This window comes from Sphaeramia orbicularis, chromosome 21 (genome assembly GCF_902148855.1).
Source record: "Sphaeramia orbicularis chromosome 21, fSphaOr1.1, whole genome shotgun sequence".
Classification (NCBI taxonomy): Eukaryota; Metazoa; Chordata; class Actinopteri; order Kurtiformes; family Apogonidae; genus Sphaeramia; species Sphaeramia orbicularis.
Genome location: NC_043977.1, coordinates 38,956,787 through 38,983,488, shown reverse-complemented (window position 1 = coordinate 38,983,488; position 26,702 = coordinate 38,956,787). Strand labels below are relative to the sequence as shown.

Genomic DNA, 26,702 nt, shown 5'->3' with positions numbered 1-26,702 from the left:
AACTTGTTCGCTTTGTCCAGAAGACTATTATCTGATTACCTGAGTCATAGCTTTTGACATGAGAAACACTTTAGAAGCCAAAGAATACTCAAAAAAAAAAAAGATTGTTCAGGTTTCTTTTTTTTTTTTTTTTTAGCAGAATATAAAATGCCCCTGCCTTTCAAATGTCGAAACATTTTAGCACATATTTGGACATGCTTATTTTAAAAGAGTACTTAATTGTAAACCATCTCACATTTCTTCATATTCCATTTTCTTAAAGCCACTTAACCCATAAAGACCCAAACAGCCACTGATGACCAAAACCATCTACTGATCTAAACTGTTTAATACCATTAATCGTATCAATACATTTAAACAATTGGCGTAAAATGCAGTTTGTGATCTTTTCATGGCCATCAGATATGACCCATTTGGACGTTCAGAGGCTCCGTAGTTACTGTGGAAACACCATCATCTTCTACAACATTGATTCACCAGTAAAACCCATGGAGTTTAATCAATGACAGTGGATGGAGACAGTTGGTTCAGTTAATAATATATTTGACTGAAAAAGTCAGATTTTCTTCAGTTTTCTCTTTTTTTGATATAATAACCCTCAACTTTGAGCTTTTATGAACATCTACATAATCATTAAATTACAGGAAAATACCTGATGTTCACTGAAAAAACACAAAACACAGAGGAAATATGCCTTAATAAACTGTGATAAATGACTTAAGAAAAGCTAAATATGGAGAACAAAATATTTTGAAACTGACACAAAAGTAACACTGGGTCTTTATGGGTTAAGCTTCAGTTCAGTACTTATGAGTCAATAATCACAATTCAACTACTTAAATGCATACATAATACATTTTAGTAATTAATTCTTTGATCAAGCTTAATTTCTTTGAGAGCCTCTCATTTAAATTAGATATGGCAAAGAACAAGTAGAATGGTCACAGTCCATTTCATTGCATCAGTTTAGGACTGATCATACTGCATTTATTTTTTATTTTGACCAGTTGTCTTTTCTGCAAAGTAATGCTCAAAAATTAATTTGATCCTGAATTTTGGAGAAACATCATCAGAAATTTCCATCTTGTTCAATCTCTATAACTTTGTTTTGGGACCCCGCCACCCCCCCACCGTGTGATAAATAAACACAGTAAATAAACACAGACAGAGACAAAATATTGGGTCACGTCACACCTATAGTATGTGCGACCTCCTATTCCTCCCATTCCTGCTGTTGAAATCGATATTTATTATACATTTGCTGCACAAGAGAGGTTACTTATGGTTTAAAATGATTATTTATACTCAAGATGTTACAAATATTTAAGAAATTATAATCATTTAAAACAAAAAAAATCCCCAATGAGAAAAATTAAGTATAAACAAACTGTAGCATTAAACAAAATTACTGTTAAAGATAAAATAAAAATGTTTATAGCGTTTGTCATTCTGGTTTTGTAGTGATGAAACACATGAATTCAATGTGTCCCAATACTTTTGTCCTTATACTGTATCATGGATTAAATGTATAAAAGTTGGACACGTGTGCTGCTTGTGCTAACACTGTTTTTGTGTCTGGAAACTAAAATTTGAAATCAAGACAAAGATGTATTTGATGCTTGAACAATTTGGTCGGTGCAATAAAAGTATTGAAGTTTGGTACCCTGCCCCACATGTCCCTATAAATAATAAAACTAAAGATCTCTTAATTTTTCAGACCAGTAGAAGCCATGAAATGATCAAGGTTGCACTGGAACAACATACTGGGCATGTAAAGTAGCTCAATGTGCTCAAACACAAGCCATAAGCTCAATGAAGACAAAGCAACGAGTCCTGCAGGATCTGCATTATGACAGCTGTGACAGAATGACCTGGAGCCCTCATTATGTTGCCTATAAAAGTGATGAAGAAGGCTCTGTATTGTCAGTTCAATTCTTCAGACAGGAAGTACAACCCTGACAATCAGCATCTGACGAAATGCTGCCACCGAGCACCCGGCGCCAACAGCCTTGCTCCATTTCGTCGGGACGACTCGCCGTAATTAGGTGAATTTGGTGCGTGCTGGGGGAAAGACGGCCAGATCAAGGTCTTGATGAATTAGCAGGAGCACACTGTCAGAGTTGCATCACATTAATCAAAACAAACTGGGTGCGCAGCAACACTTTTTTTCCCCCTCCTTCTCTCGCTTTGCAGGTGATGAATAGCCCTGACTACACTGTGTATCACCTGATCTCGCTGAATTTAAATGTAACAGCATAGTTCTCACAAAACCTCTATTGATCTTACTCCTGGGTTCCCTAGCTGGATTCCAATATTTTAGATAAGCATAAGAAGGCCTGGCAATGTTAAGAAGGCCAGACTTTTATGGTAATAATGCAAGAAAATAAACTGGTGTTTCCATGTAGGTCAGGTTAGGATAAAAGTTGCAGAACAAAGCGTATAACTAGAACCCATTTATCCCAAAGAATACTAAACTTTTGATGGAAAACTTTCTACAAATGGAAAATACACTGTAAATACAAACCATACCAATGTTTCTGAACTTCTGACACACTTTGCTTTTAATAGCCGGTATTTTTCTTCATAATAAAAAATGTGATGGTTGCAGTTGACTTTTTTTTTTTTTTTTTTTTTTACATAGGTTTCATCTTTATGTAGTTCTTCCACACAGTCTTTTTCTCTGCAGATATGCTCCACTACAGCCAGTGTGTTTTGGCAGAGCTTCTCATTTGTGGCCGGTGCCAGCGCCAGAGAGCTCTCCAAGTCCCACACCATGAAACGTTAGAAGAGGAGATAGGAGAGGAAATGTTAACATTGTGTTGTATGGGTGCTAATGCGGCGTGTCTCTCTTGATCTCCGTCTCCGTCTTGTTCTGTGTATCTTGTCTGGCTTTGATGTAGTTGAACTTGGCTCGCTGCAGCTCAGAAACAGACTGTCTGTCCAACGACGGCTTTGACAAATGGTAGGGAGTATCCCATTCTCAGAGGGGGAAACCAATGAAAGGTGATGACTGACCCTCACAAGTAGCAATGTACGCCTGTCACACACTATTTACATATGTTTAAAAAAATATGGCGTCCATGCTGAGTTTCTCTTTGTTTGACGTTGAAATTTACTTACATATAGTTTAACATTAAAATAGATATAAACACAGTTGCAGAAAAAAATTATTAGAAATACAATATACTATTCAATATACAATGTACAAGAAAACAATATACATTGCCCAGTCAAAGCTAAAAGCTAAAACTTCACCATTTCAATGTACCATATGATTCTTTTCTAAAATGATGACCCCATAATCCTAATACTCCCTTAACCTGCATGTGCTACCATCTATTTCTGGTGTTTCTTTACATCACTTCAAATCAAATCACATTTTTTGTATACAGCACCAAATGATAACAAAAGTTATCTCATGACACTTACGTGAAGAGATGGTCAAAACCAGACACTTAATAAGGCAAAACTTTTTTGAAATGTTTTTTATCGACATGTGAAAAAGTCGATAGTCTGCATTAGTACTTATTCAAAACACACAATGACTGTTTCAAATGAAGATGGGATCTCCCCTTAGGAAAAAGGCAAAATATTTTAAGGAAATATGTCTATTTCCAAAGAGTCATCTGCTCTACTTGTTATTGTCATGTCCATGTTGTGTCAAGTCAGACTTAGTCGCGGAAAAAATTATTTGACCATCAAAAGTCATCAAAAACCATGGTTATGTAATCGAGTACTAACTCCTGTGTGTATCATGTGACTAAAACAGACAGAAAAGAAAACATGGAAAACAATGTTTTTATTTTGTTTTTTGTAGTTATTGATGTAAGAACTGAAGTGATTTTGGTTATTATCAAGAAAACATGGAAAATGGCTAGATACTGTATCAGCTCTTAAACACTTATGAGCTATTTTTGTTGTTATCGTTATGTTTTTCCAAATAAATGTATCTTTAGTTATACCAGGCATTAAAATGAACAAGAAATTGAAGAAAACAAGGGTGGTCTAATAATTTTTTTTACATGACTGTATGTTAGTAGGTTCTGTGCATTTGAACAGCATTTGGTTTTATAGTATGATTTCATGTTTTCTGCAGACCATTGTAAATACCTGAATGAACAATGTACTTCTACAAAATGAAATTTTCAATTTAAACTTTAGAAAGATTTTAAAATGACATTCATCAGTGGTGGCTGATAAACAACACAAGGGAATATGAACACAACAGTTATGACTTATGCCATGCACACACATTGTGTTTTTGCCTTTAATCCACATGAAAACCCTGCTTTAGGTCAATGAAAATGATTTCTGAAAACTACAGCCAAAGTGGAGATTTTGGGAAACTGTGACAGAAACTGTGTACGCAACAAAAAAAAAGCATCACTATTATATGTGTGACCTTTTGTTTATCCTAATCTTAACCCCATGATAACTGTCTATGCAGATTTTTTGTGGATTTGTGGGTGGATTTTGTGGGTAGAGATTAAATCTTTTCAGGAAATGACCTGGTGTGTACGACATTAGTGTTGTTAACATAAGTAGGGAAATATTTGTTTCTATAAATACCCAGCTGACCTTAGAGTCAGATTTTTCATGTTTCAGTCAGTTGATAACGCTTGTCATCAGCACTTAATTTTAATATTTGACTTTATAGTATTTATTAAACATATTTAAGTCTTCTTGCAAACCCCCATCTTAAACTTGACTACCAGTCTGCCCTTATTACCTATGTAGCTGAATGGTCCAGTGATGTTAGACCTCATACTTCATTAAAGTCCTTATGTGAAGGAGACTGAACGGATATGTAAAGGACAAAACTTTGCTACATGTGACTTTTGGAGCAGGATCATCGTCTACTTCATATTCAGTCCCGGCAGCCTGGCAAAAATGATCCAATCCTTTAAGGACAAAAAATTGAAACAATTTTGACTGGCTCTGAGGTGCGGAAGTTCAACGTAGTTCTTTAATCGTCCAATGAGAGCGAAGCCTCACGTCACCTGTTCCACAAATGCACTTCTTTTTCACACAGGAATTAAATAAACAACTTTATCCAATATTGACATGAACTACAGAACTAATGAACTAATACTGTATCATAATTGACGTTTTTTTTTTAATTTTATAAACATTTTTACCAAAATTATTATTTAAACAGCTCTTAATCCTGCAGTAAATTTAAGTGGGGCAGCATTCCTCCCATACAGACCAGCTACCACTAATATTTATTGTACTGCAGAGACAACCCAAGAGCCACAGTGACTATTGGATTCATTGATTAGTTGTCAGCTATTACTTTTGATAATCAGTAAAAATTAGTTCTGATCTAAATAGACAAAAAGGAAAAAAGAAACGCACCATTTTCATTTTCTCGATTTTTTTTCAGAAATATGACAGTTATTGCAAAATTGCAAACTACAATGAGTTCAGTACTATTCTGAGTCAAAATGAAATGAAACGATGTGACAGCTGATTGGCACGGTCTTGTGCAGCGGTTGTAACACGCGGTCGACCAGATCTGGGACGGTGGTTGGAGGAGCCGGTGGTGTGGTAATGCTCAGCAAGGCGTCCAACAGTAGAGTGGTGGACTCCAAACACCCTGGCTACGGCCCGTCTGCTCCGTCCAGCTTGAAACATGCCAATGGCCTGATCTCTCTCCGGTTGCAGTAGTCGTGGCATTGTGGACAAATGTGCTTTTGTCCCATTTTGGTGTCTTTTTATAGGGAATGGTTGTGCACAATTGAAGGGAGGTCCAATTCATCTGTGAGTTTCACTCATGAGCAGACATGGGTGAGGAATACAGAAATACAGTTCTTATTGCTAATCAAAATCACTCAACCTGAACCAGGAAAACAATCATTTCATTTTGACTCAGAATAGTACTGAACTCAGTGTAGTTTGTAATTTTGCAATAACTGTCATATTTCTGAAAAAATCGAGAAAATGAAAATGGTGCGTTTCTTTTTTCCTTGAGTGTACTTTAAGTCTAAACTTTATTAGAGCCTCTTGCATTAGGATAACCTCTAATAGTAAGGTGGTGAACATCTGTGGATTGTGGAGCAACACCTTTAGGGATATCGTAATGGGCTTGTGATCCATACTGTTTGACATTTTTCAACCAAAGTATTAAGATTAATTGAGAAAATAAAATTTTTAAGATGATCCTTGCTTACTTATAGTTGTGATAATGATACGTGAATGGACACTTACCCATGCATAGCGTGGAGTGGGTGTGGCTCATAATGGTACCGACCCTCATGGTGTCTCATGTCTATTGGGATAGGTGTGTGGAACGTGGGGAAGAGGTGATGAGCACCTGTAAAGAGAGAGAAGGGTTAAAAAAAATGGCTAACAGCATCATAGAATGAACCATATGTTTGAGCTGATGTTCGTGACGACACGTTCCTTAGACCTGTCCAAATAAACAGCGGTGATTTAATGTGAAACAAGACAAACATGAGCCAAAAAGGTTGAAATATAGTCCCTGATTAATGCCTGCAACGCAGCATGAGACGCCAACTGTACCATTTTACAGTTCCCGTAATCCAGCAGTAATTGGAACCTTCTAGACTGTCTGTGGCTTTTGCCCCAAGTACTGTATGTTCATTAATGACTGTGTCTATCCAAAAGGACCAAAGCAGGTTTTACACAATAATAAATGTGTTTTTATGTGTCAGACAAAGAATGCATGAATGCACCATTTCCTGCTATAAATTGTCTGATGGCTTGAGGGAAGTCTCATTAGAACAACACAGATGATCTTCATTTACACGGTCACTGTCATGACTTCGAAGTGGGAGACATTACAGGCCTGATTAAAAGAATTTTCCCTTAAAATGTGGTAATCAAACACGGTTTTCATGATAATTAGAATTTAAACGATAATACTTACCGTCTGCAATTTTACCGTGGTTTATCGTTATACCGGTAATTGTTACATCCCTACTTATATGCATGTATTCTACATATTTGAGTAGGTATTTATAAGCACTTTAACATAATGTATAACACAATTTAGAGAGATAACATTTCTAGGTGAAAAATGTCAAATTACTGCTCTGTAACAAGTGGACTTGAAACAGACATCAATTTTTTATGCTTTATGCAAACATTCAAAACATGAGGTTCTCAACAAAAATTGATACAAAGTAGGACAAAACCTTTTAGAGATTATGTTCAACTCATTTTGGAGTAAAATATTGAAAAGTCTCTGTTTTATTGACATAAGAATGTGGTAACACGTGGATGACTCTTTACCATTGTATGTATCACCCAAAATGTATGTAAAGATCATTACTTTCTGAAAGTTTTACTCAAGTATCAGAAATAATCTCAAATAACTTGAAAATTTAAAATTGGTGTTTTTGTGGCAACTCACAAATGTTCAAACTCATAAATATCAATAATATTCACAAAACAATTAAAATCGAATACTTGAAACTTAAGAATCATCTACATAATCAACACAATGAATACATTTTCAAATTTTTTAGATAGAATTTTTTGCGTTTGAAATTTGACCTATGGCTATGGTGTAAAAACTACAATTGATAAAATCGGTTGTAACTTTTTTTCTACAAGTGGTATTTTAAAAAGGATAATAGTCCCATAAAATGGATCTTTAGCTAAAAAATGAGCCCACTTGATAAAGGATGTGTGCAAATGTACTTTTTCATGTTGAGGTTCACTTTTGCTTGATCGGACCCTAAAGTGAGTTAACCCTAACAAATACAAAAAAAATATTACTAAAGAGAAAAGTAATTTCTGGCAGACTTGAGCCCACACACTTTTCACAAATTGATATGAAAAGAGGCTTTTTGTGTGTCATTAGGCATTACTGCTGGTGCTAAACAAATCTAAATAGACTGGAATGTATTTCCTACTGTTGTTGCAGGTGCATTCTTATAACCACAAACCTAAAGCATGATTTTTGCATGGGTAATTGCAAAACAGAGGAAACTATTAATGTATCCATGCTGGTGTGGTTTAAATGTCTCGGGCACTTAGAGGTGTCTTTGTCTGTAGTGTGGAGACAGAGATGGAGAGCAAAGAGAAAGGTGCACCTCCCTTGGGTTGGTTCCTTATTGCTATTAGGATCAAGTAAACCTGAGCTAACCTGGGAGCAAAGCCCACAAAGGTTATAGGTCAAAGTTCACTGAGAACAGGTCATTATCTCTACCTGAAAAGTGCAATTTAGAGAGAAAAACCTTTCCATACCAGCGTGATGCTTATGTGCTTTGAGTCCACATAGTGAGGACATTTAGATTGAAATAAAATGTCTCTTAAATAGCACACAAAGCTCAATTCACTCTGAATGTTAAGTTCCTTTCAGTGATCATCAACATTTCCTGTTGTTTCTTCACATTAAAAGCATGTGAGCAAAGGCAAAACTTTTAATATAAAACATCTGTGCAGGAAGGAAGACAGCAATTTACCGGAACAAAAAGCCAAGTGGAAGCAACTGGACATAATTAGTGAGTCAAAACAGCATTTCAGCAGCAGACTGCAGAGTTTATAAATATTCAGAGGACGTGACGGTGTTCATTATGCTGATTAATCAAGACAATAAGATATACAAGAAGGTTACAGATGATATTTTCCTGGTTCTCTGCCACTAAAGTGATTTTTTTTCTTAGAAAATTTGAAGGATTTTGTTTACGTACAAAGTATTTCCATTTAAAACTCATTGTGATGGCAGCAATCATAAGATTATTTGGATTAACATTTTTCAGACACTCAGATATGGCCTGAAGGTTTTTAGACTCTAGCCAGGTGAAACGAGGTGAAACAGGACTCTGCGCCTGTAGGCCCAGTCAGAATGCTGTTGTTTTTAGGAGATGCACATTACAAAGACAGACATTACTGCTGCTTAGCCCTGATTGAGCCTTTTCTTACAGTGATTGAGGCAATCATCGTGACGTTGGACCATCTTGTTCTTTGTGGTTAATTCGGATGGGATTACAGATGACTGGAAGAGGAGACATTCCCTGAAGGCAGCTATTTACTAGGGAGCAGTTGACTGGTGTGGAATTTAAGAGCATGCAAGTGTTTGTGTTTTGCAAAGACGGTAAGAATGGCACATTGGCAGGAACCATTCATGGATGTGAAGGATGGCAATGTTTGAACTAATGTTGCCACTGATGTGATTAATTGTTTAAAAGATTAAAATGGATTAGTTTCTGTTTTTACAAAGCAAAACATGTTTGTGCAAAAAAAAAAAAAAGTCTTCAATGTGTAACTTCCTCTAACGTAAAACTAGGGTTGCTCAATACTGGAAAACCTGATATGAAATATTTTTTAGTCCTAAAACAATTTCAACCAGATGTCTTACATAGGCTGAATAAGAATTAACCCTTTCATGCATAGTGGTCACTAGAGTGGACAGTTATTCTACAGCTGTTGTCTTGTATATTCATGGGTTTTGTTGTTTTAGTTCCATATCAGCCAACACGGTGGACACTTATACACCATCCCATACACTGCAATTTATACCATTACTGTAACTTTGCTGTTCTGGATAAACTTGATCTGCTCTAACATGTTTGAGTGTAAATAAATTGTTAACTGTTATTAGACTGTAATTAACAGTTTTCTTAAACAAACCAAAAAAAAGTATATTATCGCCATGAAGTGAGTAATAACTAGTATTAGAGTATGACAAAATGTGAGAAAACATCAGATTAGCTGCATTTAAAAAAAAAAAAAAAAATCATAGTTTTCACACAGTATATCACTTGCTGATATTGCATTTTAAATACATGTTTCTTTGCTTCAAAAATTAAACACATAGTGTCCAGCTGAGTGGACATTTTTGTAACTCCATGAAAAATAGGGTCATTAAAAAAAAGTCAATCCCGTTGTTTTTTTCATGCCTAAAGAGGAATAGAAGCACCCAGGAGTTCTCATAATTCATGCATGAAAGAGTTAAAATTAGTTAGGCACCTGCAAAGACAATACATATACTGAGTGTGAAACACCCTTTCCTACTCTACATTCACTTCCACTGGTCTCTGTTTGCAACAAAATTTTTTTCCCCCTTGAACACAGTTTGTCCTCAATGACCTGCAGTTGACAAGGCCTGCTTTGGTTGTTTAAGTGGCAAATGATTGTGAATGGTTAGCCACTTTTACACAGAGATCCCAGAAAAGAGGTGAGATCGTGATGCGCCCTTTTTTCCACCACTGACGGATTTCCACAGCCACACCAAAGAAGTAACAGAGGTGAGACAGGCTGGACTTTTACATTGTGGACCTGCGATCCGGAATCAAAGGGGCGGGGATGAAGGACAGAGTATAGTGTGACGTATAACTCATGCGTTTGAAATACCCCGAGTATAGTGGTGTTGCTAACCCAGATAGCAATTACCTTTGGGCATTAAAGCCTTTACATCCGTTTATAACTCACATCCGTATTCTGACTTTGGACCAAATCTGCATCTGATCCATCTTTCAGCTCTCTCTAGCAGTTCCGGAGTTGTGCTGGCTTACAGATTCGGCCCAGAACAGTCTCCCATCACACAACCGAGACTGACTTTCAAAGTTGTAATGCTGATCTGGACCAGAATCATAACATGAATCTGGACCAGAGTCGTAATACAAATCTGGGCCAACATGATTCTTGTGTATATTCAAGATGTTATTAAACGGAGCTGGGCCAGAGCTGGACCGTTTCTGTACAAGATCCGTTTTGCAGAGCCGTATCTGTTTTGGCCCAATGTGCATTTGGACACCGGGCCAGATCCGCCAATCGGTTTTGGGCCGAATCAGTCAGCGATTCTGTTCCAGATCCGTCCCAGTGTCTCTTTGCTATCTGGGAACCTCTCCAGAGTCGGCCTGTCTTTCACCGTTCCACAAATGTTAGCATGGATTAAGTCCTCCGCCCAAAGTGACAACAGCTCATGAATTTCGCCGTCTCTCCAGTTTGACATCTTTCTGGTAGCGTTGATATGTTTGTTTACTGTACACAGCCCACACTCATTTTTAAATCCCCCCGACGCAGGGGTCGCACACGCAATACATCATCAACACGTCACACCTTGGTTGCAGAACAAGAGGTGTTCCTTTTACATAGCATTCCAGAACTAGAAGCACTCGGAGAGCGCAGACCTCCGCCATGGCTGATCAGTGGGCCCCCCCGTGGGCCCCCCCACCCCCGATCACCCCCAAAAGTTAATCATTTCTTCCTTATCCCATTTCCAACAAACCCTGAAAATTTCATCAAAATCTGTCCATAACTTTTTGAGTTATGTTGCACACTAACGGACAGACAAACAGACAAACAAACCCTGGCAAAAACATAACCTCCTTGGCGGAGGTAATCATGATTCCACCTTTATCACGGTTCTGTTTCTAGCTCCAGAGGCGTTACAGAGCCACGGTAAAGGTGGGACCAAATGATCCCACCATTTGGTTTACACAGACGCCATTCCAGAATTCATTCATTCATTCATTCATCTTCTGAACCCACTTTATCCTCACTAGGGTCACGAGGGTTGTTGGAGCCTATCCCAGCTACTTATGGGCGAGGGCGGGGTACGCCCTAGACATGTCACCAGTTTGTTCCAGAATAAAGGTGAAACATTCCCTAAATAGAAGCGCTATGTTAAAGGGGCTGTTCGTAATAGAAGTAAATGTAGCAAGCAGAGAAGTTTAAGCATGCCATGTTTGAGTTATTTAGTATGATCTGACACTGCACACCCAATGATCATAAAGCTCACACAGTTTTGTGGGATTCTACATGAAACCAAAAACACAGCATGTGAGAAATGTAAAAAGCACGCCACCCATTAATTTTTGGGAGGTTAATTTTGCAAGTTAACTATTACAGTTCTGTTTAGCACACATAACACATGGTTTATGCAGAAATTCTTACTACAGAAATTCCTGACAAATTATACCTTCACACTTTTATGTCTCCAGGTAAAATAAGTCCAACGGTTACACTTCACACACAAATTAAATGGGAAAAAATGTCCCTGAAGTCAAAGCGGGTTCTAAAGATCTGTCTGGTGTCCCTCTCTTGTCTCCTCATCTTTGAGCTCAGGAGGCCAAAAGCTCTGTGTTTATATCGTGATCTATGCCTCTGGATCTCAGCCAGTGACCCTCCCATGCTTTTGTGTGCAAGACAGGCGGCCAATTCCGAGTCAGCTTGTGTGTTACAAAGCCAAAAGAGGCGCCCAGTAAATGAGAGAGAGGGACTGAGAGCTGGGAAAAGGAGTTTTAGCTTTGTTTCACAAGTGGAGCCAGAAGTTCAGGCTTTGTCTGGGTAGGTACCCCCTTCTCGGACGGCCTGGCACCTCTCGGGTGGGGAGGACACGAGGCAGGGAGACCAGAGTTTCACAAAGACAGGCAAGACTGAGCTCCTGTTAAAGATTTTTAACAGTCAAACTGCAGGACACTATTGCTGTTTTTTTTTTTTTTCTTTTATAGAGCGCTTTTTACTGTTCATGGCCTTTTATTATTTCTTTTTTTTAATGTCATGCCTTTTGTTGATATACCACTATTAAGTAAAAGTTTTTCATAACCTGAAATAACAAGAGAATTTGCATAAAAAACAAGTTAGCACTGATAAATTGCATTTTTCATCGCCTTCATAATATGAGCAGGATAATTTCATGGATAGTTGTGGAATTTATTCATTTTTTTATACGCATATGTATATTTTTGTTATTTTTAATCTGCAGTTACAGGGTATTTCCTGGTTGGGGACTATGTTAGGAGACAACCTACTAAAGCATAAAATATGTGAATGTAACTGCTGTGGGGTCAGTTTTTAACAAATATTTTAATGATGCACCAGGTTGGAGGATTCCTTGTAAAACTCAGTACAAAATAAATTAGGCATATAAAGCCCCTTAAAATTCATACATGAATACAGATTGGAGATAAGTACATGCTACAAACATGAATATAAAATACATAAAACCATCTACATTGTGTACGATGTAGTACATATACATAACCTGCTGTTATCGAACTGTGTTTGAAGGAAGAGCAAATAATGTGGTGTTTTTTGTGAGGGGTTTCTAGTGGGATGACCACTTATTTCCCGGCGCCATATTTGGAACATTTGCATGTAAAAGCCTTCTTGAACCATGCATTAATCTTATAATAAGTGGTACTAGAGCACGGAAGCTTAATTATATTAAAAAGTCCCAGCTGATTAAATGATTGAAACTGTTGTTTTTATTCCCATTGAGGAATAATATCCAGTCCATTAGTAAAACAAATGCCAAACAGACCAAAATAAACATTACCAGGCAGAAGCTCTAGAGTCTGACCCCCCTCTGTTCGTCTGCCGGCCTGGGGCTGCTGGATGTGGGGGCGATAAGGGCTGAACAGGCCCTTCCATCACCCAGACAGCTGCATTGTTTCCTGGGCTGCAGGGACAACTACAGACACGTACATGGCTGGGCCCATTCACACGCCTCGGTTTCTTGATTTACCGCCAGTCTATCCCCTTTGGATGTGTTGGCATGTCGTGTTAAACCAGCGTAGAGCTCACAAACTCCACACACAGTGGACTTAGGCCGTTAACAGACTAAAGCACATGTTTACTTAAAGTGGGATTACTAAGACGAGATGGATGTAGTTGAGTATCAGTGTTATGTTTGTGATGTCAGTGGCGTAACATAGTTAATAGTTAGACTCATCTATACTCAGATTATATATAAACGCTGCTATGATGTTGGATGGTACTTTTTAGACAAAGACCAGTAGCAGAATCAGTGTTGTATAGTAATGAAGTAATAATACTTCACTACTGCATTCAAGTATGTTTTGGTAGAATTTGTACTTTGAGTTTTTCTTATTCTGTTTACTTTCAGTTTTACTTTAGCATTTACTACATTATTAACATTTACTTGTACTCTTGCTTTCATTACTTGTGTACATTCAATTGTAGATTACTTGATATACTTAAGTACAGTAAATACCAAATACTTAAAGACTTTAACTTGAGTAGCATTTCAGATGGTGACTTGAATTTCTACCAAAGTATTTTTTTTCGTAAGGTACCTGTACTTCTACTCAAGTATGACTTTCCAGTACTTTATACCATACTGAGTGGAATATTTTACAAACTACAGATACTAAAAGAATTTGCCACTGTTAGTGGTTCATAGCTAGTACCAGGCCTTTTTTAAGGTTAATTTGCCAGTAAGTTAAATATTTCTGAGTAACTACCTTAAATCTGATATTCAGTTATACAGATTTGTTTGGGTAATTTACTTTTACTTTGAGAAGGAATGAATAAGTGTAGAATGCAATGAGGAAATGATTTTGATATTGGCCAATTAAATTATCTGCCCACTTCTTCTCCCGCCTAAACTATCACTATACTGACCTTTATGAATCCAGTATCTGTAAAGTTCTATTACTTTAACTCAGATTTGTAATGGTGTGTTCTTTACTAATGTAGTTTTACTAAAATCAGAATTTAAAAAAATTAAATATTCTACTGAGGCAGGTCATTTCATATACTATCTTATGACCGTAAATGGTGTTTGTGTGAATTCTAGACAAGCTTCAAAATGCTGTAAAGTTCAGTGGACTAAGAGACTTTATTTAGTTGAACTCTTCATGAATATCATGAATCAATCCAGCCCACATGAATCTTAATTCACCACAAATATCTACTGTGATCTCTCGTAGCATGTTTGTTTTAAGACTGAAGATTTCCAAGCCCCTTTGCCCCCATAATGAGCTTCCAGACGTGCCAAACATCCTGCCAACAGCGGGGAGAGCCCCACATCGTCTCCTGCTTTTTAGTTTGCATCTTAAGCCCGGGTTTGATCTCCCACTAAAGACAATGCCAGGTGTTCGATGTTAACAAAGGCCCTTTGGTGTCATGTGACTTAGAAAAAGAAGGAGGAAAGCATTTGCTCATTATGTCCAAATGAAGCCCCTGATCAGGACCATGCTGAAGTACAGAGTGGAGTGGTCTCATGTCTTAGAGGAAGTACTCAGCGATAATAATAATGCCCTGAGAGGCCAGGCCAGGCCAGGAATAAATTTGGAAAAAAAAGCCTTTGTCATGCTTTGAGAGAAAGGGGCAGAGAGGGGGAAAGCTCAGAGAGAAAGGGAGAAGTGAAGAGCAGAAGAGTAGAGGAGGTGGGGGTGCTCGACTCAGACAGGAAATTCCAGCAGAAAAAGTTGGCTTGTGTCCTAACTACACAGCGCCGTGCCAACGGCTATACACAAATGCTCATGTGCATGCATACTCACTCACACACTCACGCTTACACACACAGACACTGATTTGTTCTGCATTTCACTCTCAGTAAGCAGTGACTGAGACAAACACAAACGTGTTACTTTGAGGTCGGATACAAATGTGTTTTTTAACACACACACATGCACTAAACACAACCCAGCAAGTGTTACGCTCAGGGTTAATAAAATGTGTATGTTTAGCCTAATCCACGAATCCTCCACTACACACACAACATGAAACCTGCAGGTTTAGTTTGCAAGACGTTGCTTCCTCTGGGGCAGTGCATCGGCGAGAGACGGCGACAGACGGATTAGGGGCTTACAGGAGAGCACGAAACCACTGCCATCTATGAAAGGAAGTCTTAACAGAGTGGCTCTTTACTTTTAACAGCCCTCAGGGAGGGTAAAATGATACCTTTTTTATTGATAGGGGGATTTTGGGCAGAAGGTAAGTGGATTAGGCCAATGGTCTCTGTAATGGCATAAGATGGTTGGAACGGAAATTCATTAGTCCCTGTGAACTTGTGTTAAGTCTGTATATGTTATGATGTACACATCAAACACTCACTCCCTGGGAAGATGAACACTGTTGTTTTCACCACAGGTTGGAGTCAGCACTGTGAAAAAGGCAAAGTACTTCAAGCCTGAAAGTTTTTTACTACAACAAATTAACAAAACAGATGTTTGCATCTGTAATTAGTCAGCAGTGAACCACTACACTATTCTTAAAACTGTGGTGTTTTGAATGAATACTAGTACTGTTTCCTATCAGGACTGGTATGAAACTGCCCTCAGTTTCATAGAAATGTGCTACCAAAACACAACTTGTCTGCAACTGATAGAGCTTGATTTGGAGACTTTAAAAGATTTAAGAATTGCTGATGGTTTGAAATGATGAACTAAGCTGAAAAAGTTTGGGGCACAGGGAAACTTTTTCTGTTCCATTTTTTGGTGAAAAGATTCTTAGTAATGGGCAGATGTGGATAAACACTAATAAATAAATAAATACAAATGCATATAAATGTGTGAAATCACTTTATTTAGCATCTTTGTAAACACTGTTCAGTTTCAACTGCAATTTCTAATCTCAGTGAATTCAGTTGCTGATGTTAAACCATTCAACAGACACAACATCAGCAGAAATTAAGGTCCAATACACTCTCTCCCTTCAGCTCTTGTCCTGGTTTTCACAAATTTCTGAGTAAGTGGGTTACTCCATTGTGGCTCGTTTTTGGTGGTGTCTGTTTTCTTCTGCTTGTTTTTCTACTGAGCTGTTGGTTTATGGGATGTCTTACACTTAAAAACAGCTGGTTTGTTTTCGATAGTAGAAAAGCTAATGAAAACAGACAGGCTGACAGTAAAAGTCAAATTGTAAAACTAAAACAGTAACTAAAACAGAAGGGACTGCAGAATCAGATGACATCATAACTACTAATCACACACCTGATGATAATGCATCTCATTGTTAAAGTAAAAATATTTTTTCAGTGAAGATTTTCCATACTTCTGGCAGTCTGATAGTGCTGAAATTATTTGTGACCAAATGACTGAGAGTATGGAAACGTGCAAGATGAAAGTCTGAAAAAGTTGGCTGCTATGAGGGCCTTGGGTCTGTATTTATATATCTTGTTGCCATGACGCCCTCATCCGTCCTACCCCACCCCCAGATGTGTTGTATCATCTCGCAGGCCCGGGCCTCCACTGCCTCGATTCCTGTCCCGGCGTGTTTACAGATCCCACTCAGACCCAGCTGGCTCCTCTTCTCTGCGATCAGTCTCTGTCAGATCTGCACGCCTGCCTCAGCCAATCACTCCTTAGACTCTGTGTCAACCCCACAAACCCACCGCCGGTACGATCCATCACCTGAGCTACAAGGTGCTGCGCTGCCTCTCCTAATTGTTCTGTAGACCAACTGTAAGAAAGACCCCGTCTCACCTGGGCTGCCATTAGCCAGTGGTACTTATGTCCAATCAGAGTCCAATAGGTGCCCAGGGAAATGGTGAGGAAGAGGAGATTTTTGTCCTTTGACTCACGGATATTACAGTTAACAAAAACTAAAACGACCAATAAAAGAATAACTAAGCTCAAAGAACATGGAACCAAAATAAAAACTACAAAATGACACAAACTATAAAATAAAAATGGATTTGCAGGTAAAAAAAATCTGCTTCTTATTTCCCCGATACTTGAATGACGTCCTACCTTCAGTGATTTACTACTATATATCTATATCAAGACATTCATCATGATACCTGGAAAACTACACAACATTACATTCCAAAACCAAAATGACACTGAAAGTAAATGAAATTTTCTTTTTTAAGTAATTGGTTTGTGTCCACCGCTGTTGTCTTTTGCATCACGGTTAATATAATTAACAAAAACTAAAATGACCAGTGAAAGAATAAAGCTCAAAGACCATGGAAACAAAATGAAAACTACAAGATGACACAAACTATAAAATAAAATTGAATTTGCAGGTAAAAAAAATCTGCTTCATATTTCCCCGATACTAGAATGATGTCCTACCTTCATCTATCTATCTATCTATCTATCTATCTATCTATCTATCTATCTATCTATCTATCTATCTATCTATCTATCTATCTATCTATCTATCTATCTATCTATCTATCTATCTATCTATCTATCTATCTATCTATCTATCTATCTATCTATCTATCTATCTATCATCTCCTTTCATAGAGTATATTTCTAATTTGCACATATTTCGACTGCACATTATTTTATATGTTTATTTTTTTTAGATATATGTCTCAAAGTTATAATAGTTTGGGATTTTTCATTATAGTTTAGTTTTATTTAGATTTGACTTTTTTTTCTCTGATTCAGTTAATTTTAATTAGTTTTTAAAGCAGGTTTGCTAGTTTTTATTAGTTTTTGTTACTTTCTACATGCTAAGTTTTAGTTTAGTTTTAGTTTCTTTATATCTTTTCTCTTCTTCTCCGTTGTATTCAAATAAATCCCAGACAGGACTCTGCTGCTTTCTCCCAACTTTAGTCTCCATGTTTCCAGGTAGAGTGGGGATGAGAAGCTGACTCTAAACGACAAGTGATGAGAAGTGACGGACCGTTAAGTATCATATGGTGCCGCTAGGTAAAATTGCTTGAGGGAAATAAATTGATTTCATATCAATCCGACGTTGACAAAGACGAAAACGAAGGGAATTTTATCCATAGTTTTTATATGTTTTAGTTAGTTTTGTAAGCACACAACACAGTTTCAGTTAGTTATAGTTTTTTTTTCTTTTATAGTTTTTATTTATTTCAGTTAACGAAAATGTTTTTACAATTCTAGTTTTCGTCATTTCGTTAGTTTTTATTAACGATAATAACTTTGATATGTCTGTATCTTATTGTGTTGTCATTTAGATGTAAGTGTACTGAGACTGAGATCACCTACAATTTCATTGCACAAGTGTTGTGTAATGACAATAAAGTCTATTCTATTCTATTCTATTCTATTCTATCCACATCAAGGCTGGAAAACCACACAAAACTGCAATCCAAAACCAAAATGAAAATAAAAGTTAATGAAATCCTTAAAAATAATAATATCAGGTTGAATTTGACTGTCCAGCCCAAACGGAGCTAAAAATCACAAAAGCTACTGTTGTAAAGTGGTGATAAAATCATTGAAGTCCAGAAGCCATACGTTAGGGCCACTGCCAAACGACCGCCATGCATCACCCAGCCTGTGTTGGCTGTTTTGTAGCGGAGGCCTTCGTGTGAGTGTGTGCGGCGTTAGTGCGCTGGTAGCCTGGGTTTCAAGGAAACTCCTTGTAGCAGCGAGCTGGCCTCTCTGAAGACTGATGAGGTGTCAGGATAATCAGCTTCCCGCTTCGTGCAGACTTCTGATTTATCGCCAGGCCACTTTAGAACACAGGTGTAGGCCTGATCAGGTAGTTAATGCGCTGTGTTTCTAATTGGCGAGGTGTTGTCAGAATCAGTGGCCACTTTAGGTAGGAGGGTAGGAGTGGAAGTGAGGCGAATCATTAACTAAACTCTATGTGAAAGTAAGTTTTTAGTGATTTCTGCATCTGATTTGTCTCGGTATGTTTGTGGTGGGTGGTTTTGTTTTCACTTGGGCGGAAATTAGTCTTGATGTTGGGAAGCAGCCACATGATGCACAGCAAAAATAAGCAGTAATTCTCCTCAAATGTATTAAATCTACAGTAATGAGCCTGTTTTGGGAGTGTCAGAAAGTACAGGTATTTGGGTGACAATGTACAACATCAAAGGGAAAAAGGTGTGGAATTCATGTCTGTATTTAAGTAAAGTATCTGGGGATTGTACATGGTTCGCACATATTTTTCAAGGTCAAATTCAAGCACTTTTAAGGGTCATTTTCAAATTTTTCCAGGACAGCACCTTATCACTGGGGTCAAATCCATATCTGAAGGAATACATATACTCATGATTATAATTTTTTTCCACTTTTTATCACAATGATGTACATTGCATTATGCTATAAACATCTAAATTTATGTTTCATTATAGCAAAAAGTTTACAAATTAAAGAAGAACAAAGTTTTATCCAAAAAAAGAGAAGCCACTTGACATTCTTCAGACACACTCACACCGAAAGAAAGATTAAGATAAAAATGTACCTGGAGTTGACTTAAGAACACCTACTTCTTTTCTTTTTTGACAAATGTATCACCTCAGTGTAAGTAGCTTTAGTTATAATTGCAAGCACTTAAACTAAAATTCAAGCACTTTTCAGACCTTGAAAATACAACATTGAAATTCAAGCATTTTCAAGGATTTCAAGCACCTGTATTGTAAGAATGAGATGTTTTTCTTATCTTATTAGAATGAACTTAAACACTTAAACAAGTTTTATGTCACTTAACCCTTTCATGCATAGTGGTCACTACAGTGGACAGCTGTTCAAAGCTGTTCTCTTGTATATTTATGGATTTTGTTGTTTTATTTCCATATCAGCTAATACAGTGGATACGCTTATGCATCATCCCATTCACTGTAATTCACACCATTACTGTAAATTTGCTCTTCTAGATAAACCTGACCTGCACTAATATGTTTGAGTGTAAAAAAACAATTGCTATTTGTTACTGGACTTCAATGAACTGTTTTGGTTTTTTAACAAAAAGTTTTTTTTTTTGTTTTATTTTTGCATATTATCTCCATGCAGGTATGTTAAAATGTGAGAAAACATCAGATTAGCAGCGTTAAACATGTTTTTATTTCATAATTTTCATACAGTATATCAGTAAATACATGTTTCTTTGCTTCTTTAGCTGAGTGGACATTTTTGTAACTCTGTGAAAAATAGATTTATAATTTTTTACATTTTTTTTTCATGCCTTAAGAGGAATAAAAACACTTCTTGATTAAGGTTTGCACAATTCATGCATGAAAGGGTTAAAGGCATGAGCAGTCATTGAAAGTACCAGAAATCATAGAGAATGACAAACAAGAGGAAATGTGATCATATATTGTTTTCTTCATGAGGTCCATTATGAGTCGTCTGCTGTTCTCACGCATCAAAAGCACATATAAAAATGTAGTATTATGGTGATTTAATCAATGTGTTCAGCATTTGCCTGCCAGTTTCTGGCAAGTGCAAATATACCAATCCAGCCAAGTCACTACAAACGGCGGGAACTCAATGGCTTTCTTCTGTCTTCCGTGAGCCCTTTAACCTCTCAGACACAGCTGACAGAGAAGCTGCCAGTTCACACAAAGAGCGTCCTCAGTGGCCTATGACGGCATGCTCAGCGCAAGCTCAGCACCCCCTCCAATGTGTAATTAACGCCTGTTTTAGGGGAAGAAGGGAGAGCAGAGGAAATACCCTAAACAGTGCACAATGTGTGGAAGAAGGAGGCAGCACACATCAATCTCAAACCGACTCAGCTGAGGTCATACCGAGGTGAGGCACCCCCCGGGGAGACTGCTCTCCGGGCCCGAGTGGGAGGCTGGGGTGTATCTCCGAGACGGACCTGGCCTGGACTCCATCAAACCGCCACGGAGTCTGTTAGATGTGTCTGCTCATACTGAATGATACACAACATTTTCCATTTTGAACAGCGGACACACAAATGTTAGTGAAGACACAGATGGACTCAGGCTTCAAAAGAACGGAGTTTCACATAAAATCCTCTTATAGGAACTTTGAAATGTGGCAAGTTCCAAATCATTTACAGTGTTTACATCCATCAGCATGCCTGTTTTATTAAATAAACGCCTGATATCCATTAGTTTCAGATCCTGACATTAATAGCACCAAAGTTTACAACAGTTATGGCATTTCAGACTTAACTGAAGGACACAGTGAACATCCTTTTACTTCCCCTCAATGCGTGTTTGTGTTACGAAGCTGGCAAATTCGTAGTGTTTTAAAAGGGCTGTAAGGATAAACATCAAGAGCAAAACTAAGTACTTGTACTTTACTTTCTACTTAAACTCTACTGCATCTTTAAGGTAAATACTGTACTTCACTACTAATTTATCTGTAGGTTTAGTTACTTTTTCAGACCATAGCATTTTTCCCTCCATTCCTCTTCAAATATTTTATGTTAAACTTAAAAAGTCGTAACATGTAGCTGTAAAATTAATCTGAAAACATCAAACAGGAACTATTGTCCTATTTTCTTTAAGTTAATTTTCCTGATAATACGTGTAACGGTGTCTTTAATGTTTTTTTCATTGCATACTTCCAAACTAAACCATCTGAAATGGGGCTTAAAATATATATATATATATATATATATATATATATATATATATATATATATATATATATATATATATATATATATATATATATACACTCTCCGTCACAGCTGAATCAACAGGTGACTCACAGTAAGTGTTATTTAAGGTTCGTACTGTTGATGATTTAGAAGAAATCGAGTACGACTGTTCACACTGTGGCGTTCAAAACACAGGGCAGAACATCTTAAGTGCAGAGCCCCGAGTTCTCAGGTCATCTATCCCGATAAGATAAAACGCTAAGACCGAGCTGTTTATACACGCATAAAGACGTGCACACACACAGCAGCGGGGTCTTATAAACTCCAGTCTTGTCTGGCCTCTTTCTTCGGGGCAGGATTCAGCGTGGAAACCATCTCACTCTGGGAATTTGTTTTAAAGCAGTAACAAGAAACAGCTGTGAAAAAGGTCAGAGGGCCCCCGACCAACTGGATTGGCTCTCAGGTGATGTTTTTTTTTTTTTTTTCTTTTCCCCTCTTAGATAATGCAGTCCTGCTCTTTCTCTCTTTGTGAACTGACCTTCGTTTTAAGAAGTGACCCTTCCTTTTTTATAGCTAAAGGATGCAGGTAATGGTGGCTATTTGGTGATTATTTCAGGAGGTCTTTTTAGTTAGAATGAGGATCCTGAAGCTTGAAGTATCAAATCACATCACTAGATCCCACTATCACTGTGATCATTAGAGTCTAATTTTGATCAGCTCTGTGTGTAAAGGGTCATGAGATAACTTTGGTTATGATTTGGCGCTATATAAATAAAATTTGATTTGATTGATTGATTGATCACAGCAAAGTTCAAAGCTGCGAGTTCATGTAATGCAGACGTGTCAAACATGCGGCCTGGGGGCCAAATCCGGCCCACCAAAGAGTCCAATCCAGCCCTTGGGATGAATTTGTGAAATGCAAAAATTACACTAAAATATTAACAATCCTTTTAGTTCAGGTTCCACATTCAGACCAATTCAATCTCAAGTGGGCAGGATTCAGTAAAATACTATCATAATAACATAGAAATAATGACAAATCCAAATTTTTCTCTTTGCAAATATAAATATTTTTATATATACTAAAACAAAAAATGCGAATAACCTGAACAAATATGAACAACCTGAAATGTCTAAAGACAAGTAAATACAATTTTAACAATATTCTGTCTGTTTTTAATGTTTTGCATGTTTGTAGATCCACTGTGATCTGTAAGTTATAATGAACATGTGTAAATGATAAACTGAGGCAGAATATTGTTAAAATTCCACTTATTTTTTTCAGTTGGTTCATCTTATTCACATCTTTTGAAAGGATAGTTTGTAGATGTAAAGCTTTTCGTATTGTACATTTACTTTTTTTCACTCTAAAACATAGAGAAAAGTTTGGAGTTGACATTATTTATATATAATTATGTTATTATTTTAATGGTTCGGCCCACTTCAGATCAAATTTAGTTGAATGTGGCCCCTGAACTGAAATGAGTTTGACACCCCTGATGTAATTCGTAGTTTCTGGACCACCTGATTGGTCAAAGTCCCAAACAGTGTTGTGCAAGTTACTTCCAAACTGTAATCTATTACAGATTACTTATTACTGTTACTAGCAGCATTGTACCCGTGGTGCCATTGTACGATAGCATGAGAGGCTAAAATCGGCCAGCATACCACACAACATTTGAATATGGTCATAAAATTGTGCCTAACAGATAGTCGGGTAATGTTTCTATTCATTTGGCGAGTTTGGCGGCGATTTACATAATGAATAGAGTAGGGATGTAATGATTACCAGTATAACGATAAACCGCGGTAAAATTGCAGACGGTTAGTATTACCATTTAAATTCTAATTATCATGATAACTGTGTTTGATTACTGGCTTTTAGGGGAAAAAACCCTATGTAAAGACTTGCTTTTATGTCAAATATTTGAGTATAGTTTTAATTTATTACAGTTTTGATTTTATATCCCTAATATTTGGAACCAATATTCACTTTTAAACTCTTTGAAAAGGTTCGTTAAACATCTTTGTGTTATTTATGCAATAAAGTATATACATTTTTCAAATCGGATTTTTTTTTTTTTGTGTGTGTTTTCTGGCCTTTTATGTTGATACAGAAGGTGAAAGTGAAAAAAATAACAGACAGATGATATAGATGAAGCTGTGCTGACAAAAAAAGATCCCAAACATGGGTATAGTAAAGATTTCTTTATATAGTATATAAAGACAAAATCAAAAGTACTGAAAAATGGCCAAAATAGGCTCAGACCACTAAGGGTTAATACTTGAATATTTCTGCCAACAGAAGGTACACTGTGCCTATTATTTTATTTGTTTATTTTTTTTTAAATACAACTTGGTTAAATTATTTCAATGTGTGTATCAGTACTTTTTGAACATTTTGAGCACAATTTCAATAATACCACGATAATAATGATAACCGTGATAATTTTGGTCACAATAACCATGATAGGAAATTTTCATATTGTTACATCCCTAGAACAGAGTAATAGTTTCCTGTATTTAGTGGTTCAAATTGGAGAAAAAATATTTGCTTCAGGCTGCAGTAAAAGAAGAAGAAGCATTGAACAAAAAGGAAAGGGCATGGAGTCAACCATGAAGTAAATTATTAGGGGTGTAACCTCTGGGATTTGCCAGGGATTGTTGTGGATGCCAAGGTTACTAAAGATCCCTAGGGCAGAGAAGTTTCTACTTCCACACAAAACACCGTCTTCATATGACTGGGACTCAGGCATAAAATGATAGCGATATGTAACAGCAATACATACTTACATTTCACTTAAACGCTTTTAATGCAAATCACATTGAAAACAAATCCCACGCGTGCTTCCTCCCAAACTCATAAACGGATAATTATAGCCTCTAATAATGGAACGTGCTGTGAGTTACACGCACATAAGGATGGTAGTTGCGCAACTGCAACACAACCCGTCACGTTCAGACAAAGGCTGTTAGGATCACATGACTGACACGCCACACCCACCAGAGTGGAATTTAACCAGTCAATGCCAATCAATAATTATGGATATTGACTAATACTAAACATTTCATCATCCCTGCTGTAGACGATGTTTCAGGTGTTTCTATCCTGAAAGAGGAAAGTCCACTAAAGCCTTCAGTATCAGAACATTAACCTCATAGCAAGTCATACACTATATCAGGGGTGTCAAACTCATTTTTTTCCGGGGGCCATTATTCAAACCAATTTAATCTGAAGTGGGCCACACCAGTAAAATAATAGCATGATAGCCAGTAAATAATGACAACTCCGAATTGTTTTAGTGCAAAAAATAACATTCAATTATGCCAATATTTAGCTTTACAAACTATTCAAACAAAAAGGATGTGAATAACCTGAAAAAAAAAAAAGAAATTTGTTAAGAAATGTGAATACAATTTTATCAATATTCTGTCTAGACTTATCATTTATACATATGCATTACAGATCTGATCTACAAAGGCACAAAACATTCAGTAACAGGCAGAATATTGTTAAAATTGCACTTAATTTATTCCAGACATTTCAGGTTATTCACATTTTATTGTTAAAAGGTAGTTTGTTAATGTAAACATTTTCATAATTTAATGTTTTTTGCACTAAAACAAAGAGAAAAAATTGGTGTTGTCATTATTTATAGGTTATTATGATATTATTTTTGAGTTTGATGCCCTAACTTGCACTTTGTAAATTCATCCTACGGATTGGAACCGTTGGCGGGCTGGTTTTGGCCCCCGGGCCGCATGTTTGACACCTGTGCACTATATGGACAAAAGTACTGAGAAATGTTGAACTCAGGTGTTTCTTTACTAACAGGGATCTGGGATGAAAAAAAAACAAACAAACAATAATGGCAATATCATAATATAGATACCCTCAGCCCTCACTGCAGGGTATTGGCATCAGTTGGCTGTCGGACTGTCCAACCGTATGTGCAAAAACTTTGGCATGAACTGAAGGCAAAGGGTTTTCAAGTGCGGGCAAGGTTGTGTTTTATATTGTGATTCGTGCTGTCAAACGATTAAAATTTTAATCGGATTAATCACAGGGTTGCTGTGGATTAATTTCAATTAATCACAATTAAATATCATTCATTTTTAATCTATGTTAATCGCATTTCATTTTGCGTTTCAACTGCCCAAAATGTGTTGCCAGAGATGTTCAGAGTCATTCTGTGCTGCAGATGGGTTAATTGTGTTAAAATTTTTAATCAAATTAATCATGATAATGGATTAATCTGTGTAACACATTAATTTTGACAGCCCTAATTGTGACAAGTATCATATTAATTATCAATATATCTCAAATTAGCATAAACAGGACATCTTATGAGCTGTAGCCATGATGTGTCCCGATATTTTTGTGCATATAGTTTATCAACAGTTTAATGGGAGATTTTTCTTCCTAAATGAGATGTGAAGAAAGTAGATGATTAGTTGTGGTAGAAAATTTGTATTTACAGTCAGAGCATGGAAAATATTTTAGAAATTTAGAGGCAGAATATGTAAAATCACAGTCATGGAACAAAAAACAAAGTCAGAGTTGAGAGAAATGAAGTAAAAACCATCTCTGAAGCATTTTGGAAGCAAATTTAAACAAAACTAACCAACTCAATGATAAAAATCTAAAGCTATATGACGACATTTATCGTTATTGTTTAGTATCCCAGACCCATTAGAAGAAACACACCTGAATTTAATGTGTCCCAATACTTTTTTCCATATAGTGTATG

At 36.9% G+C, this 26,702-nt stretch overlaps 1 protein-coding gene across 1 annotated transcript in view; it reads right to left on the bottom strand.

Moving 5' to 3' along the window:
• Window positions 1-26,702, bottom strand: part of gli2a (GLI family zinc finger 2a) — a 149,343-nt gene that overhangs the window by 58,520 nt on the left and 64,121 nt on the right. The window contains exon 3 of the mRNA XM_030125569.1: window positions 6,211-6,316. Coding sequence (XP_029981429.1) covers window positions 6,211-6,316 — 106 coding nt within the window. The remainder of the gene's footprint in view (window positions 1-6,210; window positions 6,317-26,702) is intronic.